The following is a 21,877-nucleotide window of genomic DNA, read 5'->3' on the forward strand; positions in this document are numbered from 1 at the left end:
GTCAGACAGAGAGGGAGACACAGAATCTGAAACAAGCTCCAGGCTCTGAGCTGTCAGCACAGAGCCCAACACGGGGCTCGAACTCACGACTGCGAGATCATGACCTGAGCCAAAGTCGGACGCCCAACCGACTGAGCCACCCAGGCGCCCCTCAATTTTATTTTTTAAGTTTCACTTTTCACAAAGTATAATGTTCCACTTTTGGTGGGTGGGTTAGTTGTTCATTTGTTGTTTGTTTTCTGAGATTGCCTGTTGTTCATTTGAAGTGGCATTGTTATCCATTTATCTCTCAAAGTGACAAAATGTTAGATTCAGTTTGCAGATTTATTACTGGCAGCTACTACAGAAGGAAGTTTGGGTCACAGATCAGGTGTTTGTTGGCACAGATCGTTGTATAGACCATGTAACAAATACTAGTCCCTTTTAACTCCAATTGCATTCTAAATTTTATTTCTTTGTGTGGAATTAAAAAAACACAAGTTATTTTTTTCTTGATTAAGATAACTGGAGGAATGCATAATAAAAAAGAAATAAAATCAAACGAACTTTTACATTTGTCTATGGATTTGCTAAAAATGTCTGCATTTCCCCTTGGAATTGTGGGAATGGAAATAGGTGTGTTACCCCAAATCAAGAGCTGCATATTTCAGTCTCTGGAAAAACTTTCTGGGCAAATGGAGGCATTGAAGGAAAGAGATTTGTCTTTCCTCTTCAGTCTCCACCCATCTACACAAACGGAAAATACGATGGCAGTTTTCAGAGGTGACCGCACTGCCTTCATGGTGGAGGAGAAGAGACGATTTGAGGGAGGCAATATCCCAAGTCCACGAATCTTGAGATTGGAAAGGTTTTCTCATAAAGTCATATTTATATAAAACAAAAACCTTGGATTTTTCAAGAGCAGACCTATTTTTATTTTTTTTTATGTGTGTTTTTATTCTCTCCACGAGTAAATTCATTAGAAGTCAGTCCTAATTATGGTAAGCACATTTACAGTTCTGAGGCAAGAGAGCAAAGGAAATCAATAAAAGGGAAACACCCTGAGAGGAGCCTGAATGAACTCTTGAATCACTAAGATTTTGTGACTAATCAGCATCCTCTTCTTGAAATATCCTGTATACAATCCTAACTGATCTTTTTACTTCGTAGAAAACAACTGGAAACTTTCCAAATGTAACACAATCTTTTTGTTCATTTGTTGACCGGTAGTAGTTTTAAAAGAAATCATTTTCTGTATTCTCCTCAGAGGTGTCTTAATTTTCCCTTTCAAACTCGTAATCCAAAAGCACTAAAGTCAGCAGGACCTAATGCCTAATTTGCTACTATGTATGGTGAAATCTAGTGCCAACGATCATCCACGGCCATTGTCCTGCTTCAAATATTCATGATTCTCCACAGTCCAAAATGCATTAAAGGTGGGAATGATGCCAACAACACACAGTCATCCTAGTGACAAGGAGCCTTCTCAGATCAAAGAAGCAAGACGTTAAGGACTTCAAACTAAACTGTCTTTGTGAGAGACACTCACAAAAGCAACGTCAAAGCCCACACCCTGTCTCAGTTATGGAACGCCAATGACATGAGAAAAACAGAGATGCTCATTCAGTTTCTCTGACATCATTTTACTGCAACTACTTTGCTTTTTCCCTTTCTTCCCATTGCAGTCAAACTCAAGGATGCTATACAGTAAAACTGGAACACACTATCCATGCTTTCAAAGACAAAATGAATGACTACTGAGGAATTAATAGAATTTTAGTCAATAAGATTTTGCCAGTGGAGCCTGAGTAGCATGTAGAGTGGGATACAAAAGCAAAGTTAAAATGGAAATAGGAACTAGAAAGCATACACACGAAGCAAACACACATAATTTAAGTTGCCCCTTTATATCATTTGTCACGAGCCACATCTGCTTTTACACCTGTGCTCCCTTCCTTGATCTATGCTGACACCCTGAAAATGTTAGGCAGGCAGCCAATTTCTTACCCAGTCATTCCTATGATCAGACTCGGCTATCAACTTGCTTTTTTCTTATATTAAATCAAGTATCAACCCCGGGGCTCTGAACTACTTCTGACTGACAGGACCAACAGAAAGTTCTAGGCTAATTACTTCTTAGGAATAGTTCCCAGTGCAAAGAGAGTTACCATTGACCTACTTTGGACTTACAGAAATAATTTATCAGGTAAGATAATTAAGGGAATATAAACCTGTTTCTAAAACGAACCAAGTATCAGAAGTATTTGTTGAAATTATAAGTTGGTATTCCCAGTGCTATCAGATTGGCTTTATTACTCTGCAATGAGTCAATTTTCTTATGTTTGACTTATTTATAAGCTATTCTTTTTCTTTATAAATTATATTTGGCAGGAGGCATTTGAGAGTCTCTTTGATGTATAAACATATTAGTTTTGACTTTTTTCAGTCTGGATATTAAGAGAAACAATCTTTTAAGCCCTTCTTTCCTTCCCCTCTTAACCCCTTCCCTATAAGCAAATTTACACATCCCTTTGCACAGGTGTTCCATTTGTTTGAAGTCCATCCTAAATAAAGGGATGTCCCGATAGGAGAGTGGGTAGATCTGTGGTGTGGACCGCTTCCCATGTGGACTTTTAATTCTCTCTTTTGGAAGCTTAATTGTTTCCTACACTATAGGAAAATTACTGCAACTGAAGAATCTTCTGTAGCAATGGTGGTTCTCTGCTATTGAGAAAATCTTCGGGTTTCTAGAGTCTTGATGTTGTCCATAAGAAGAAGGAAAAGGCAAGAGAAAAACCTTGAAATGAAATCACAGAATGTACGTGAGGGGTTTATATGAGCTTATAAACCATCTGTTTTTCTCAAAGGCATTAAAATGTAATGTCTTTAGTATCATGGTTTATCAGTGCCATTCTCTAATTATTATTAGTTCTCTTCCTCTATTTTCCTTACCCCTCTACCATTCATTCATTTGTTTGTTTATTTATCTTCTCCATGTCCAGCATGACTTGTTTTTGTTTTTTTAATTTTTTAACGTTTATTTATTTTTGGAAGACAGAGAGACAGAGTGTAAGCAGGGGAGGGGCAGAGAGAGAGAGAGAAAGAGACACAGAATCTGAAGCAGGTTCTAGGCTCTGAGCTGTTAGCACAGAGCCCGATGCGGGGCTTGAACCCACAAAGTGGGGGATCATGAGCTGGGCTGAAGTTGGACACTTAACAGACTGAGCCACGCAGGCGCCCCCAGCGTGACTTGTTTAACTCCAAAACTCATCTGTGAAAAGATCAAGTGATTGTGATTGATTGTAACTGACCAACCGGCTTTTTAATTCTAACAAAGATATGTCCTCATTTGGCAAGTACCTAAGCATTTTTGGATAACTAGACTTAGTTTCTGTGATGAAATATAAAATATTAATTTCTTAGGCCAGGGTTAAAGAAAGACCAGGAATTAATTTCTCATCTTTGTTCCCATATCACAAATACAGTAATAATTATTCGCATCTTGTTAATTACTTCATAACGCAGGATTGAGGAAATTTGCATGTATAAAACGGTGGGTTTAGTTAGTATCAAAGGCAAAAATAAAGTTGAACACTGAGTTGTACTCCTTGTTGCCACACAGCATATGCAATACGTTATGTTTGCGAGAGGACCTGGCCGTGGTTTCATCTAAAATCAACAGCACATCAAAACTCCCCTGCTTCAGTTGACCAGTACGAGTCAGATCACTCCCCAACTGCCTTCTGTTGTACTTTATAGCCTCTTTCCTTCCATGCCTATTTAACTTCATTTATCGCTTTATTGTCGCGTCCTTCAGCGGTTCCCAATCTGCCCTTCATGGTCATAACTAAATACAAAATGTTAACATACAAAGGTATTTATGTAAATGAAAATCAATACGCTTATCACTTTCAGCACCATTCCTTCTTGCTTACATTGGACATTTTAAGTACATTTTATTTAAATGCTAACAACTTTTCATTCTTGCCTGGGAAGTATAATGATCTTCTTGGCTCCCTGCCCCCTGCATCCCTCTAATCTTCACAGCTATAGCCACTTAGCCCCATCTGGAGGTTCAGCTTTATTCCGCATTTCGGAACTAATCTTGTCTCTAGGCTGGGGGCGTACAAGATGTCCTAGCCAAAAGCTAACTGATTCAGCATCCAGTCAGCCTTGCTGCTGATTTCATTCTGACCTTGTAATTTATTTCTGAGATCTAGACGCTCGTCTCAGCCCCTTGTAACCAAGGCTTGGCTTTCTACACCAGTTCCGGCAAGTGGGTATCTATCCAGTCTTGCCCGGATCTGTCTCTCTTTTCCTAATTGATAACCAATTCCCTGATCACTGAAGTTCTGCTTTGCCCTTCTTGTTCCCTTTGTATAACTGGGTTTCTTTTTCTTAGCTCCAGTTGCATGGCTGGGACCTATGACCTCCTGTTGAATTTTTCGAATGCCACCAGCCCTGTGTGTATCTGCTCATTCCACCTGCCCTCATACCATAGATTGGAACTTTTGCTAGAATACCAGGAGTGACACTGCTTGCCTGGACATTGTCCCACTGCCTGCTGCAGGCATCTCCCTTGTCACCAGCTTGAATCCTGCAGGTCTTGAGTCACTACATCTAAGCTGCCTGCAATCTGGCTATTTTATTATTGCAGACATGGCAGGAAAGAAATATTATTTTAATTGCATCTTTGGCTGAATTGTTAGGCTAACGCCCTCTAGTTACTTTCACCTCCCCTCTTCACTGTGGACGGCCACTTAAACGCTTCAAAACTCAGTTTCCTCTTTGTAAAGTGAAAGGATGGTGGAATTTACCCCTAGGGTTAAAGATGAGAGACAAGAAAAAGCATACAGATGGATCAAACCCGTAGTGAGTAACCAGTAGCTTTTAGCTGCCATTCATATCGTTTCTTAAATCTTTGCATCTGCAAAGGAAACTATGTTACCTAAAGATGACCACTGAAGAGACGAGAAACCAGGGGAATGGAAATTCTAAGAAAAAATTAGGAACCCGTGTGAATTTTTTTTAAGTAAAATAATTGACAGCAAGATAATTAACAGCTTTAAAAATGATGTTGAACTACAGATGCAGTCACCAGGAAACATTAAAAATGTAATGTTTAAAGGATGTCTTTCCTATCAGTGTGTCTCAGTGTATATAATGGCTATGACTATACAGAGTCCAAAAGCATTGAGAGAGCAAAATGATTCTTTGAGTCAGTCATTTATTTTAAAGCAGTGTTTCATAGTCATTTGGGGGAGTTTTAGATAAGTAAAAATTTAAGCCCTACTTCTCTGAAATTCTGATTTATTAGTTTTGGGGTGGAACAAAAGAATTAGTGTGTCTAAAAAGTTTCCAGAGTAATTGTGATGATCAGCCAGGTTTGGGAACGATAAATTCATTAGCCGTTAAGATGCCCAAAATGCTCTTAAGAAATTACACATTTATTTCCCTCAAGGTGGTCAAACCAGTACATAAGCTCTCACCTGGCTGCTAGCTGCCCATTGGTGAGAAATGTTTGGCAGGTATGGAAAACTCTACTGCTGTCTGCATTTATTAGTGGGTGGCTAATTCACCTGGCTACAGTGTCTACCGGTAAGTACCTGATCAGTTTACCCTAAGAACTCCAGTTTGCTCTGTTGCAATCCACCACTTAATCCTCATTCAAAAAAACTGTAAATATTTTAAGTGCAGGCTGTTTCACTCTTGCCAAAATTATCTTGCCTTCAGTTTTTTCTTCTTGTTCTTTGGATGAGTGGCTCCCTCCACCCACAAAAGTTCGATCCAAAGTATTGTTGTTTGCCTCCAGCTCTACTGAGATATAGTTGCCATATAACATTGTATAAATTTAAGATGCGCACGTGTTTGATATGCTTATATATTGCAATATGATTACCACCATACTGTTAGCTAACGCCTCCATCACGTGACACAACCACCATTTCTTTTTTTTGCGATAAGAACATTTAAGGTTTACTCTTTGCCACCTTGATCGAAATGATTGTTAACTCCTCTAGACAAACACAGTCTGCACAATGAAGACAACAAAGGGCACTTGGCTGTTTTCCTGAAAGGTATGTGCATAAGTGAGGGGGGATCCCTGCCTCTTTCCACTATCACACCACAAAGACCTCACGCTGAACTTTGGGTTGCTCCCTTTGGGGATGATTTAGGCAGGACTAATACATGTGGATGCCCCAGAGGACTAACATTTTGGGACTCATTCAAAATAATGAATATTGTTCATTATTTGTTCAACATGTTTCCAGAAGGAGTCGAGTATTGTTTGGATGAAGGGAGAAGTTGATCCTAGAGAGAAGCCCAGAAATCACTCTTTGCTTTACTGCCTTCTTAATTTGGCTATGGGTGCGCATATGCAGAACCCTTCAATTCTCTGCAATTACTCAGATCCACTATCTTAGAAAGCAGATTAGCAACCATCCATTGTTTATTGACCATGGTTCCTAAGAAACGTCCTGATAAGTATGATTTTCCTATCCATCTTTTAACATTGACAGTATCTGGGGGTCTAAAAGGCATCTTAGCGTATCGTATCAAGTAACGAACGTTCTTAACAGCTGCCTGGCTAGTCCAGCTCTTAATTCAGCCTCAGAAATTCCTTGCTGTTATTATAGCCCTTAATTTCCCCCTTAGGAACTGGATTGGAAAACGTGCTGAAAATGTCTTTTAGGAAATGGCCGAGGGAACAAAAAGAAATTATTGTCATGATTTGTTTAAAGAATAGAAAGAACGCGTTACCAGACATCCTCAGCGTCTTCATCGCATTCTGCACCAAACTGGCAGATATCACAGGTGGAAGTCTCCTTTTGACTGGTTTCTCCTGAGCCTTCATGAACTGGAGGGCAGAAAAAAGGAAACAAGAAGAATTCCGATAAGTATGCTTACTACCCACACTCGGAAGACTATTTTATCAAGGCTACTTTTCCAAAAGACCAGTTTGCTTTTTGGGCCTTCAAAGAATGTCTTATTCACCTCTTTTCTTCCCTAAATTTAGGGGAAACTCTAGCAATAATATGCAGCCATTGCTATGTAATAAACACTTGAGGTTCTTACAAACAAAATGAAACAACAAACAAGAGGTTTAGTGGATTTGTCAAAAAGACTTGGTTAATAAGTAGACCATATGAGTTATTAATTAAAAGGGATTTAGATTGTTACTTGCCTAGAGGAAATATCTCGTGTTTACTTTACAAACAATACTTTGCATTTTCTCTTTCCTAAATTATAAATCTTTTTCATTCAAAGACTTTTATACATAATTAAAAACATTTAAAAGGGCAGTCTTGACTTATTAGATATGTCTTCTCTCTTTTTTTTTTTTGCAAAATGTTTAGTACTTATAAGGAAAATATGTTGATTATAAGTTTGTAGAAAAAAGCTTTGAGCTGGTTTATACAGTAATTTCTTGAATCTTATATAAATATTGCACAGAGCCCATCATAGTGATTTCCTCCAGGAGGATTATGAACATATATTTCATTTAAAAAATACATATTCTCATTGATGAAAATTATTCATATTGGTCTTTTTTTCTCCCATAAATTACAAGTATAAAATATGCAATATATAACTTAATTACAAAATTAACTTTTCAAAATCAGGACACAGTCATGTAAGTTGGACTCAAATATTTTGACTCCAAGGAATGAAAATCTGAGCAAGACTTCTGAGATGATGGATTACTATTTATCCAATTAAAAAAATATACAGTTGAAAGTAAAAATAGTTTTGGTTATAGATGACAAATTGCAATAACCTAACTACTTTATTCTGTGGACAGATCATATACTTAAAAAAAAAAACAGACGTAAATCAAGAGGATCTTTCTGTTTTAAACATTTTTGTTTTTATTTTATTTTTGAGAGAGATGGAGACAATGCAAGTTGGGCAGAGGCAGAGAGAGGAGAGAGAGAATCCCAAGCAGGCCCTGCACTGGCAGCACAGAGCCAGACGTGGGACTCCAACCCACGAAGGTGTGAGATCATGACCTGAGCTGAAACCAAGAGTTGGGCGTTTAACTGACCGAACCACCCAGGCGCCCCATAAATCAAGAGGATCTTTAAAAGTGCACTTCTGGGGCGCCTGGGTGGCTCAGTCGGTTAAGCGTCCGACTTCAGCTCAGGTCACGATCTCGCGGTCCGTGAGTTCGAGCCCCCCGTCGGGCTCTGGGCTGATGGCTCAGAGCCTGGAGCCTGCTTCCGATTCTGTGTCTCCCTCTCTCTCTGCCCCTCCCCCGTTCATGCTCTGTCTCTCTCTGTCTCAAAAATAAACAAAGGTTAAAAAAAATTAAAAAAAAATAAATAAAAGTTCACTTCTGCAAAACGTAAACTATTTTCAATAGAAAAAGAAACTAAGCAATTAAGTATGGAAATTTCTCCAATCTTTATGGACCCTAATAAGATCACATTGTCTTTAACAAAGACAGAATGTATTAAGAAGCACGCGGAAACTAACAAATCCAATCCTACGTATTTTGTTTTAATATGATATTTTCCTCATTTATTCTCCAATAGCAAGAGAGTTTTTAACATTTACAAAAGCAGAGGACTTTATTCCTCGCTTTTCTTTAATTTACTGCTGTGCACGTAAGTGATTTGATTTACCAAAAAAAAAAAAAAAAAAAAAAAAAAAAAGACAGGAAGATATCTGAAAGAGTTCACTGCTTTATAGTTTTTTTCAGGAAAGGTAGAAATATTTAGTTTTTCCAAAGCAACTTTTCTTCCCCCTCTGTTTTTGATGGTTTGCACTCACATTTCAAAAGAATTATGAATTAAAGAGACAAGTTCAATTACAAAAGTATGGAGGCTATAGTTTTAAATTTGGAAGACTTGAGAAAAGGTATTCCTCCCCAGAAAGAAGAAGGAATTTTAGACTTTGATAGAATAGACAGCAGTTATCATCCACTCTATTACTTTAATACAGTGGACCATGGGGATAAGAAGGAAGCTGTGGTCTCTCCTCAGGAGAGAACGAACAGCTGCGGCCTCTTTATTACTTTCTTATTATTAATGCAACACAGAAGCTGCTAATGGGAGAGAGCCTTTTAGTGTTAGCAAGATTAGCAGCTTCCAGACTAAAACTTCCCACCACTCAGGAAACATACGAACGCAACGGGAAGGTCCTTAATGAGCAGTTACGGCCACTTAGGGGCAGCTCCGTTTTCTTTGGCAGTAGAGATCCGAGGTTACGGATCTACTGGAAGTAATCTAGGGGATGAGTTGTGCTAACTCAGCAGAACCACTACTAATATTTCCACTCGAAGTCATGTTTCATTTCTATAAACGGACGGTTATTGGTAGAATGAAGATGTCTGCAAATTCTCCCACACGGATGAAGCGGCCAATTCAGAAGTAGCAGTGGCAATGCCTCCATCAATAAATATTCAGGGAATAAAGCGATTGTATTTGAAGTCATCCACAATGAAAACTAAAGTTAACATCGCTCCATATTACCTGAAGCATAGGCTTGCACCTTTGTAATAAATTGGTACGTGGTTTTCATTGAAGCAAGCAGACCAGTGGTTCTTAAATAGGGTGGGGCTCAGAAGCTCTGGTAGATTTTGTTCATTTATTTTTAGTTTTTGGCATAACTGCCTAGGATATCCTTGTAGACACTGGAGTTGTAGCCTTGATGCCTGGATACGTATATTCTAAAAAAACGGACCATCCCTGCCTAAGAATCTCTGCCCTAAGCAAGAAGACTTTGTCTGTCCCGAGCATTCTCTCCTTGCGTTGTTGAGCACAGGACTTGTGACGCATTAAAGTCCACAGGGAGCATCCGGAGGTTTGATTAAAATGCTGGTTCTGATTCAGTAGGTGCGAGGTTATGCTTTTCTTACAAGCCCCCACAGGCCGATGCTCTGGGTCCACAGACCACATTCTGGGTAGCAAGGGTAGCACTGTGTTTTTCAACCCACAATCCATAATTTATTGGCGGGTAGTGAAAAGGTAGTGGGTCACTTACCAGAGTTTTTGTAAACATGAGAGAGAATATACCAGAATAGAAAACACTGAGTGCATCTCGTTTAGCAAGTATAGGTTTTATTTTACAACACTGTTTTAGTTATCCGTATGTACATCTACGCAGAGCTGCAATATAAATTTCATTTCTTACTAAAGGTCACAGTCATAAAAGCCTGAAAACCACTGATTTAGCACACGGTAGATGCTCAGTAAATGTGTATCGAATTGGACTATTTCTTCTTCCCGTTCTTTCTACGTTGTCAGAAATGAGAAGGGTCAGTGCTTCATCATTTGCATTCGTCCACTGATTACATGGGAGTAAAAGTCATTTATTCTAAAGTATTAGTTCAACTATGCATTTGCATTTTAATCCTTTTATTTTGTGAGGTAAAACCATTATTTCCCTTTATTCTGTAGAAACTTAGATTTCAGCAACTGACTGAGGGAAATGTGAGGGGTGAAGGAGGCAGTGCTCCTACAAGCATATTTTATCAATTGTGGAGCCCTGTAGTTAGCCCTGTTTTCATCCCTGGAGATTCTGAATTGGGGGATTATAAGAGATAATCAAATCACTTCTCTCTCAACTCTCCTTGCCCCTGGTGGTTTCATCTGGAGGTTACCAAAGTTCGTTTTTCACCACCTTGTTCTGGCCCAACACAGGTCTTCACATTGGATGCGCCTGCTGGGCCATATTCTCTTCCTGATTCACTGTAGTGTCTCCTGGGTCTCTTGCTAGCCTAACCTGTGTTATGCCATGTCTGAAAACATCACGAAATAATAATGTTCAAACAGTTATTCAATGTCACTTATTTTGTCAAAAATTGCACTAACATTTATATTCATTGAAATGCTCAGATCTTAAGTGTATGTTTCAATCAGTTTTGGGGGATGCCCATCAAGACAAGGAACAACTCTATCATCCCAGAAGGTTCCTTTGTGCCCCCTTCCCAGCCATCATCCTACCTCCACTCTGTCTCTATATAAGGCAGATCAGTGATCTGATTTCTGTCACCGCAGAAATCTGTTTTAACTATTCTAGAAAATCACATCAAGGGAATCACACAGTACTTAATTATTGTGCTCACCTTTGTCACTCAGCATCATAGTTTTTGAGGTTAATTCAGGTAGCAATGTGTATCAGCAGTTTATTTCTCTTTATTGCTTGGTATTCAGTTAAATGAATATATCAAAATGTACCATTTTCTTGTTGCAAAACATGGTTGTTTTCAGTCACTAGCTGGAAACAATAACTGAGTATTTATTAATCAAGTTGGTAAAAGACTTTTTGCGCATGTTAGTTTTTACATCTCTTGGACAACTGGGTGTCAAGTACAAATTATTCTTGTTTCTCTTTTTTATTCTCAAGTTGCAGGAATCTTGAATATATTTAGGTTTCAATTTCTGTCAGATGTGAACGCTGTCAGAAGTCATGAGGTAGAGGCTGAGGTCCTTTGTTTTTCCCCTATGGACAGGGTTTTTTCCTCTTGACCTGTGGATGTAGTGAAATATGCTGATTGATCTTCATGTTAAGCCAACCTCCCATTGTTGGGATAAGTCCAGCTTAATCCTTTTATATAATGCTGGATTTCATTTAACGATATTTTGTTCAACTTTTAAAAATCTGTGTTCATAGGATATACTGGCAGTGATTTTCTTCCCTTATATTGTTCTTGTTTGGTCTTAGTATCAGGAATAAAACTGTCTCATGATATGAATTGAAAGTGTTCCCACTTTCTCTATTTTAAGAAAGTTTGTGTATGACGATACTATCATTTGACTTCGCTATACAAGGCTATTTACATTTTCTATTTATTGATTTCTGCCCTTATGCTTATTATTTCCTTTCTGCCATATAGTCAGGGTTTATTTTATTATTTTTCTTTTCTTTTTTAAAATATTTATGTATTTTGAGAGAGACGGGGGGGGGGAGAGAGAGAGAGAGAGAGAGAGAGAGAGAGAATACCAAGCAAGCTCTACACTGTCAGTGCAGAGCCCAATGCAGGGCTCAATCCCATGAATCCTGAGATCATGACCTGGGCAGAAACCAAGAGCCAAACATTCAACTGACTGAGCCACTCAGACACCCCTATTGTATTTCTAGTTTCTCGAAATGGAAGCTTGATTTTCTACCTTTCATATTTCCTAAAATAGTCATTTAAATCTATAAATTTCCTTCTAAAGACTGTTTTAGCTGCATCCCATGAATGGATATATTGTGTTTTCATGTATTTATGTTCAAAATATATATTGTAATATCCTTTGGGTTTTTTCCACTCTGGTCCATGGATTATTTTAGTAAGTGTGTTTTTAACCTCAAACTATTTGAGGCTTTTCCAGGCTATCTTATTTTTATTCATCTTTAATAATTCTATCATGGATGAAGAACATATTCTGTTTAATTTAAATTCTTTGAAATTACTGAAACTTGTTTTATGGCTCAGAACATGATCTATCTTTTTGAATATTCCATATGCATCTTAGAAGGTGTAACTTCTTTTGAGGAGTAGTTTTCTATAAACGTTAATGAGCTTAAGTTGATGGTTCATATTATTCGAAGCATCCATAACTATACTAAGCTTTTGTTTAATTGTTCTATCTTTTCCTGAGAAAGGTATTTAAAATCTCTATCAGTGACAGTAAAATTATTTTTAGCACTCTTTTGCTGTGTTATTTTCTTTTGTCCTGTATTTGGAAGCTTTGATATTGGGTGTGTAAACATTTAACAGTCTTATGTCTTTTTAAATAAGTGACCCTTCTACTGTTATGAAGTGCCCCCTTTTAATCTCTGGTAACACTATTCATCTTGAAATCAACTTTGTTCTGAAATGTATATATTCATAGCAGCTTTTGTTTGCTTACTGTTTCTATTTACTTACACCCAACATGTCTGTTACACGTTTAAAGGGTGTTTCTTGAAAACAACATACAGTTGGATCTTTCTTTTTTACCCAGGCCGAATATGTCTGCATTTAATCAGGGCATTTCATGAATTTACTTTAATGCAATAATCGAGATGTTTGCATCAACTTGGTACTTGATTCATAGTTGGCCTATCTTTTGGGGTTCCTCTGTTGTCTTTTCTATCTTATTGTTTTCTTTCATTTAGGTGAATCAAATATTCCATCTTGTTCATTTTATCTTATCTCTACTAATTTTTTTGGTTATACTTTTTATGTTATTATTTTGGCGGTTGCTTTAAGAATTATAAAGTGCGTTAAATAAAAAAAACAAGCAAACTCGATTTCTGTATCATCAAGTATACTAGAATTTGGGAAGAGTACTTAAAGATCTACAGGAATAGTATATTTCTAATAAAATTGGATCTGCCTTCCCCCAAAAAACAGCAAAAGAATTACAGTATGCCTCTTTATTACTTCACGAACAATTTAAGAACTTTATGACAATATATTTTTAATTACCGTAGTTTACATTTTGCATATTTATTGTCATGTATCACACTTCTGCCTTTTTAAAATTAGTTTTACTTTACACAGCTGCCCTACTTGTTTTTGTTAATTTCAAAGGCAAAGGCCAGAGATTTCTGCACTAACGAAGACTCCCGCCTGTCATTGTTAAATGACCGACTTGTGACACATTTGCTCTAACTTTTCAAACTTATCTATAGTCTCACATTCACCATGAAAAACATTATTGACATATGACATTTATAGTAGATTGTTTTATTTTTCCCATTATGTTTCTACACTTTCCAATAAAAGGACTGTATAATTCCTTTCCACATCCACATTTCCATTGAGTTCCATGGTGCCACTATTGTTCTTGTGACTTGCTTTTGCCACTGAAATGTGGATGGAAATGAGAAGCTATATAAAAGCCATTATGTGGCTTTCTACTTTCCTGCTCTTTCCCTTTGCATAAAAAAGGCATATTCCAGAATAGGAGTGGTTACTTTATTTTTAAATTTTTTTTAATGTTTATTTATTTTTGTGAGAGAGAGGGAGACACAGAGTGTGAGCAGAGGAGGAGCAGAGAGGGAGGGAGACCCAGAATCCAAAGCAGGCTCTAGGCTCTGAGCTGTCAGCACAGATCCCGACGTGGGGCTCGAACTCACGAACCGTGAGATCATGACCTGAGCCGATGTCAGATGCCCAACCGACTGAGCCACCCAGGCGCCCCAGGAGTGGTTCCTTTAACCAATCCCAGAATGAGATGATATTCAGAGCACAGCCACAGTTAGCTGCAGCCATGGAGCAAGAATTATACCACTGATGTTATAAGCCTGTGAGATTTTTTTTTTTAATTTACTTTGAGAGAAAGAGAGAGGGAGCACATGCATGTGAGTGGGGAGGGACAGAGAGAGAGAGAGAGAGAGAGAGGGAGGGAGAGAATCCCAGGTAGGCTCCACACTGTCAGCACAGAGCCCCACACAGGGCCCAAACTCACAAACCACGATGTCATGACCTGAGCCGAAATCAAGAGTCAGACGCTTAACCAACTGAGCCGCCCAGGTGCCCCAAGCCTCTGAGATTTTGAAGTCATTTGCAACGCGACATTTACCCAGTGACAGATGACTAATAAGATATCAATGAATGCTACCAGTTAATGCTAAGGAAATGTATTTTCACACTTGTTTTCCACACCTCAGATTTCGGTCACATTACTTACCTACACAACCCTAGATCTACTTTTAATTTTCTGCAATTCTGCCTTCTAACTTTTTGCTATCTATTTTCTACAGCAACACATATTCTCCAATAGTTAAGGTGTGTTTCTTTTTAACATTTTTATTTTTTCACAGCCTAGCAGAACCTATCCCAGTCTGTAGATGGTTCCCATCGCCTTCATCATGTAGCTCACTAGTAGATCTCCTTGACATACACACGGTGTCCCATTTAAATCAAGCATAGCATAAACGTTAAACGTAGTACAAGCATGTATGAATACAAGCCTCCACATGCGCCAAGCCTGAAATGAAACAAGCAATCCCTAGCACATCACTGTGTCCACAAAAAGAATGAGACTTCTGAGCTTAAACGTGACCCACATGTATTGGTTCTAAACTCGTTTACATTACTCTACAGTTGAAAAAAAATTCCATACATTTTATGTAGGCCTTAATCTGAGTGTTTGCTAAATCTAGAATGCCTTCTTCTTTTTCCGTTTTATGGTTGCTATCAATCAGGTATTCAATGTTGCTGCTGTTGTGTCTTTCCTAGGTAGGTCGACTGACAAAGTAATTCTTGGCAGACTTAACTTCTTCCGCTTTGTTTACATAGAAAAAAGATTGAAATCAGTGACAACATTCAATATAACTGTTGTTACTAAAATTACTTTGATTACTAAATTATGAACAGCAATGTTTCATTTTGAATTACTTCCAGAAGTTATTATTTCGTTATCACTGAAAAGCTGACCTTTGAGTTTACCTTCCAATGAAGGAAAATTCCACTTAAACAATGGGAAGTTTTTATTTTATTTTTTATTTAAAAAAATTTTTTTTAATGTTTATTTATTTTTGAGACAGAGAGAGACAGAGCATGAATGGGGGAGGGTCAGAGAGAGAGGGAGACACAGAATCTGAAACAGGCTCCAGGCTCTGAGCTGTCAGCACAGAGCCCGACGTGGGGCTCGAACTCACGGACCGTGAGATCATGACCTGAGCCAAAGTCAGACGCTTAACCGACTGAGCCACCCAGGCACCCCCGACAATGGGAAGTTTTTAAATCAGAACTCTTTAATTGGAATGACTTGTCTATTTTGCCTTTTGTATGCCAGTTTTACCTCTCACATGCCTTTCCCCTGTAAGTGGAATTTAAACGATGGCAGCTGCTGACAGTTCTTAGAGGCTCAGATAATTCTAAGCCTTGGTCATGTTCTGTTGCATTTCCCAACATTTCCCTAGAAACCCCAATATGACTTTAAAGAAAAATAAGAACAAGAAATATTTTCCTTTTATTCATATTATAATGCAAGGATATTTGTTATATGAAAAATAATTATACCATGACATCATATTACTGAAATTCTGAAGCAAGAGAAGTAGCATTTTGCCGTGCTGTTTACAAAACTAACCCAGATTCATCGTGTATATGTATTGGCTCCACCAGGCAATAAGATGTTTCAGATTTTAGGGAGGAAATCCATTATCTTTGCTTCAGTTTAATTAAAAGAGGTACAGTTCCACGGACAATTTTTAATTTTTAAGTGATTTAAGTGCCAAAAACTAGAGGAAGTCTACAATTACACTTACGCATAATGATCTAAAATTCTAAAAACCACTTGAAAGTCTAAGACCTAAGTTCACGACTGAGCAAATGTAATTTTATATTAAACACTCAAAAGAAGAGATCATTACAGAAAATTTAATTTTTCATAATTAAACTAGTTTGCTAGAGCTTGACAAAGTTCCTTTAGAAATCACACGTAATTTATCTTCTGCACAACTAAAAATAATTTAAGAGATGAATACGATGCTACTATGTTGATGCACAATTCAACTGCCATCACTGAAGTCTGACTGATTTCATTCAGTCCTATCGAGCTAGAACCAAAGGTACTCAGTCGATTAAAAAAAAAGAAGTGACAGAGAAATGAAATGAGGAAAGAAGAAATGAGAGAAGGAAGGAAGGATGGAAAAAATAAAATAAGAAAGGAAAAATGCTTACTTTGTTTGACATCATGCATACCAGAATTCATGAAAGCGAGTTACTATGTCAGACTTCAGGCAACTCTATCATATCAATCATGTGATAATTACAAACAAAAATACTCTTCTTATCCTCAGTATCATGAATTTGAATCATTTTACACAAATTCATATAAATAATTTAAATGTTTTTCTTATTAAATGCCTGAACGATGAGACATTTATTTTTTTATTGGTGAATTCTGAACATTGGCTTGGGTTAAATGAGTTGCTGTAGAGCACGGTGAATACCAAATCCTCACGAGAGGAGACAGAAAAGATTAGGAGGTGGAAACAGTAAATGTGAGGAACAGCTGAGTACAGAGTTGCTGATGAGGACGACACAGAATGAGGCATTCGTTGGATAAGGATGTATAGTCAGGAAAAGGGTTTTTATGGAAGGATGGCGTTGAGGCATCACCGTATTCTGACAAGCATGAGGGAGTGGAGAGGAACAAGTGTATGCGGAGAGAAAGAGGACGATCAGGGAAGCAGTGTCCTTGAGAAGGGATGGGTTTAGACGCAGGTGTAGTGGTTGGTCTCAGAGGTAGGGACACGTCTTCCACTCCAGGAGGGATGGCAGATTATGCGGGTGCAGACGTATGGAGGCGGTGACACTGGAAAGGGAAAGATGAAACAGGTCTCCTCTGGGTGTCTTTATTACTTCTATCGTATCTCTACTTAAGAGAAAGGCCATCAGTTGGCAGGACGTGGTAAGAAAGGAAAAGAGGTGAAATACTGTAGGAGAGTGAATGTGAATGAAGACAGAAGGCTTTCTAAGTCTTTCTGCTACTAATTTGTTGCTTCCCAACTTGGTGCTTAATTCTCCTAATTAGCAAATCTCTGATGAATAAAGATATATCTTTATTAGCTTGCACTTCTGTATGTATTTAGTACATGACATTTGGTGTTGAGAACTTAAAGGCATTTTGTGATGTTGAAAGTTTCCTTTGAATCATCAGATAACGACTAAATTGGCAACGGAGTTAACTCGAACCTACTTAATGTTTGTTTTGCTAAAGGGGCTTCACAATCTGGTAACAATTTACATGCCATGTTTATCTCCTAAATATTTTCCCATTCCGTCTTGTCACCACTGAACTAGTTCCGATCTGCATCATGCTTTGCCTAAACTTCTAGCTACCTGACCTCTGTACTTGCAAACTTGCCTCTCTTAAATATATCTCCCATGTATCTCATTGAAATGCAAATCTGATCACGCCATTTAAAATAGAAAATGACATGAAGTAATCTAAAGGCAACTGGATGACATACAAAATTCAGGCCTTGGGCCGGGAGGGTTGGATTTGGGTTGCCTAGATTCTCTCTTGATCCCCCCGATTTCTCATGTGAAAAATGAGAAGCCTGCCTGGCTTAGTTTCCAGGCGGTGGTGAAGATTAAACGGAAGGATGTGTGAAAGTGTTTTGCACCCTCTTATGTGCTCTGCCACCCTAAGGTGTGAGCATTAAGAAAGTATTAAAGGTGAAATAAAGTCATTATCTTATTCCAGGCGACAAGGTTCTTTGAAGGATGTCTAAGGCTGAGTGTCACAAACGTGAATTTTTGGCCCTTGTAAGTGGCCTTGGACTGATACTGAAGTAGGAGTCTTTGTGGGAGCAGGAAAATAAGAATCCCAAACAACATAACAAAATGGAGAAAGAAAAATACTGAGCAACTTACAGAGGACGTCTTGCACCACAGTATCCCATTTAGTGTCTTATGTGAAGGAGGGAAACGGACTGAGGAAGGTGCAGGTGAGAAGTGGATGGGAAGTCCCTGATAGATACTCTCAGAAATTGTCCAAAGCTCCAAGCCTTTTTGTTCTAGTGTACGGGATCTCAGAACAAAGAAAGCACCAAAGTGACATTTTCTTTCTCTTTTTTATTGATGGAGGTAAGAATTCATTCAATAAGGCTTTATCTCCACCCCCCACCCCCACTTGCCTGCTATGGGCTTTGGCTTTCACGAAAAGCCCAAAAACCATATTCTGTCTGGTTTTGACTCCCAGCTCCAAGTGAGACTTAAAACTGAAATTTATAAAGATCAAGGCTTGTTTGAATATATAACATATTGATATAAATAGGCCAATGAAATAAAAGAGCAGCAGTAATAATGAAGCCAATTTTAAGAGGTCACAGCATTTCATAAAACTGGTAGTTAAAGCAATAATTTTTCTGAAGTGCCTGTGATATTTTCCAGCCTAGTTTTGCTATCTCAAGTCCAGTCTTTAATTCTGGGAATCACAAACACTAAAATAATAGGAAAATGTCAGGGCTGGAATTCGGTGTTTGTGGTAAGTTTGTGATCAGATCGGTCTGGTGCTCGAGCTAGGAACGTATCTTCCTCCACCCCCACTTGTTCCATACTGAGAGTACCTGTTTCATTTCTATAATTTCCCTACTGCCTACTGGCTCTAGTTGGTGGAGTTCGGTTACTATTGTGTTTTCCTTTTCTAGTTTACAGCTGTCTCTGAAGCTCGGGGTTCAAATCGGTAACATATTGCCTACTCCCTAGTACTCTTGAAGACCTCTCTTGTGAAATACATTTTGGAATCAGCCCTACTTGCAACCAAGTAAGGCAGGCCCTGCTGTCTTCTGTTTCACTCCCTCCCAGAAGAAGTGCTTGCACATACACTATTTCAAGTCACCATGAACAAAAGAAGACAAGAAAAAAATGTACTCTCAAAAGTGTAAGGATAGAAAGGGCAGGATTGCCCAATTTGAGGTGTGAAAGAAGACAGGAACGTCTTCCACAAAATGGAAACAAAGAAAACACAAAACAAAACAAAACCCACAAAATTGTCTAAGAAAGCTAGAATGCTGGAGTAGCTTGGAAATTGACTTCTGGCTAATCAATATGTCTACTTACAGAACCATTAGCTCAGTCTGAATCTGCCAAGTGGAAAGAATGAATAATTGTGGGAAAGACGTCTAGATTTTTTAAAAATTGCATGGATTTTAGAGAAAATTTTATTGCCATTAGATTGCCAAAGATATCCAGAGAGGAATGGAAAGTGGTAAAAAAATTTTAATATTAACAATGATCTATTGGGAATTCATAATGACGCCAATTTTCTAAACTTTAGATTTTTAAACTCAGACCACTTTCATTTATAGTTTCATCAAAATAAATGGTCCTTTTATTTTGAACACCTTATACCTGCATTGTAAGATAATTGGAAATAAATTAATTTCTCTGTTTTTATAGATTTAGGGAAAAAAATCTTCAGGTTTTAGGGAAAGTTGCCCTTTGTCTAAACCGTGAAGATTTAGGTTTAATAGGGACTGTAGCTTATTGCTTCTGTTTAATGTTTGTCTTAATAATTACAGTATTGAAATACATCTATGCTAAAATTATCAGGCATAAAAATATGATTTAACTTTGTGAATAAATAAAAACACATTGATAAATACAATAGATGCAAGAAGAAAACATTTTAAAAGGTCAACACATTTGTATTATAACATTGAGTGTTATACTGATGGAATTAGTAGCAAACATTTTTTTTTTTTACTCTTCTATTTTTGTAGAGCTTTACTGTTGTTCATCTAATTTAAGATTGTAGTTCAGTTTAGGGGTGCCTGGGTGGCTCAGTCGGTTAAATGTCCGACTCTTGATTTCGGCTCAGGTCATGATCTCATGTGGTTCATGGGATCAAGCCCTACCTTACTGGCTCTGCACTGACAGTGAGGAGTCTGCTTGGGATTCCTTCTTTCCCTCTCTCTGTGCTCCTCCCCCACTCATAATCTCTCTCTCTCTCTCAAAATAAATAAATAAACTTCAAAAAAGATTGTAATTTCAGTTTAGAAGTTAGTGAGTTGTTTTTAAAGTCAGTTTAGAAATCAAGGGAGTATTTCTAATGAGTATGAAATACTGGTCAATAAGCAAACTTGAATGATACATATTATATTTAAAAATATAAATATTAAGTATAAATACAACTCTGTTTAAAGTTTCCCTATTTATTACCATTAGGATAAAAACCCACAGTCCTTACCATTGTATACCAAGGGATACAGGAGTGCTGATGCATACGGGCACATGTACCCCAATGTCTACAGCAGCACTTTCAACAATAACCAAATTATGGAAAGAGCCTAAATGCCCATCAACTGATGAATGGATAAAGAAGATGTGGTTTATATATACAATGGAATACTACTTGGCAATGAGAAAGAATGAAATCTGGTCGTTTGCAGCACCGTGGATGGAACTGGCGGGTATTATGCTAAGTGAAAGAAGTCAGGCAGAGAAAGACAAATACCATATGTTTTCACTCATAGGTGGATCTTGGGAAACTTAACAGAAGACCATGGGGAGAGGAAGGAGGAAAAAGAATTACAGAGAGGGAGGGAGGCAAACTATAAGAGACTCTTAAATACTGAGAACTGCGGGCTGATGGGGGGTGAGGGAGAGGGGAAGTGGGTGATGGGTACTGGAGGAGGGCTCCTGTTGGGATGAGCACTGGGTGTTGCATGGAAACCAATTTGACAATAAATTATAGTTAATAAGAAAATTAAAAAAAAAGTCATTTATGAATTACCACCAACCTATCACTCCGTCTTCATCTCTAGGCACCCAGCATGCTCCTAATGGTAGAGCTCCTCATGGTTGCCTGGGTGGGATTCACACGTGCAGTTTCTACTGTTTAATGGCCAATTCTGACTCTAACTTGAAGACTCTGGCGTAACCCCACACTGTTCAGGAAAGATGCCCTCACTTTCCGCCCTTGTCCTTTATTCCCAGGATGTGTAGAGCTCTTGGTGTGTGTCCCCAACACATTCTTTGTATGTAGCACTTTGAAGAAGTAGGGTTGATTCGCCGATTCTCCCAATGTCTTGTGAGTTCTTCAAGGTCAAGTCATATGCTTTATTTGCTCTTATATCTATTCTCAGCTCAGGGCTTGGGAGGTGATGGGAAGTAGTGGTCAGAGAGGGGAATTCCAGAATTTGAGCTCTTTTGTGTTGTAGCAGTTAGCAGGTCATGAGAAGATAGGACCACATTTCCAGGCAGCTGAAATGAGGTCGAGGAGTCTGAGGAACTATGGGGGCCAGTATTGAGAGGAAATAGAAGAGAGACTCTGTGGTAGTTACATGTTGTGCATAAAATGTCTGGGCACAGGGCGAGATTACCTTTCCCTGGATATTAAATAGGCCCTGGAACTAGTTCTGGCCAGTGAGTTGTTGAATGGAAGTGATAGCTGGTTGAAGATCTTCCCTTTTATTGAAGAATGCCCGAGAGGGGCAGGAATGGAGGCCAAATTAG

The 21,877-nt window shown here is 38.2% G+C and overlaps 1 protein-coding gene across 4 annotated transcripts in view; it reads right to left on the bottom strand.

The window, feature by feature from the left end:
* The window catches only part of TMEFF2 (transmembrane protein with EGF like and two follistatin like domains 2), a 232,809-nt gene that overhangs the window by 94,669 nt on the left and 116,263 nt on the right, over nt 1–21,877 (bottom strand). For all 4 annotated transcript variants that reach the window (XM_045034167.1, XM_006935444.4, XM_003990984.5 and 1 more), the window contains exon 5: nt 6,742–6,838. In XM_045034167.1, coding sequence (XP_044890102.1) covers nt 6,742–6,838 — 97 coding nt within the window. The remainder of the gene's footprint in view (nt 1–6,741; nt 6,839–21,877) is intronic.

This window comes from Felis catus, chromosome C1 (genome assembly GCF_018350175.1).
Source record: "Felis catus isolate Fca126 chromosome C1, F.catus_Fca126_mat1.0, whole genome shotgun sequence".
NCBI lineage: Eukaryota > Metazoa > Chordata > Mammalia > Carnivora > Felidae > Felis > Felis catus.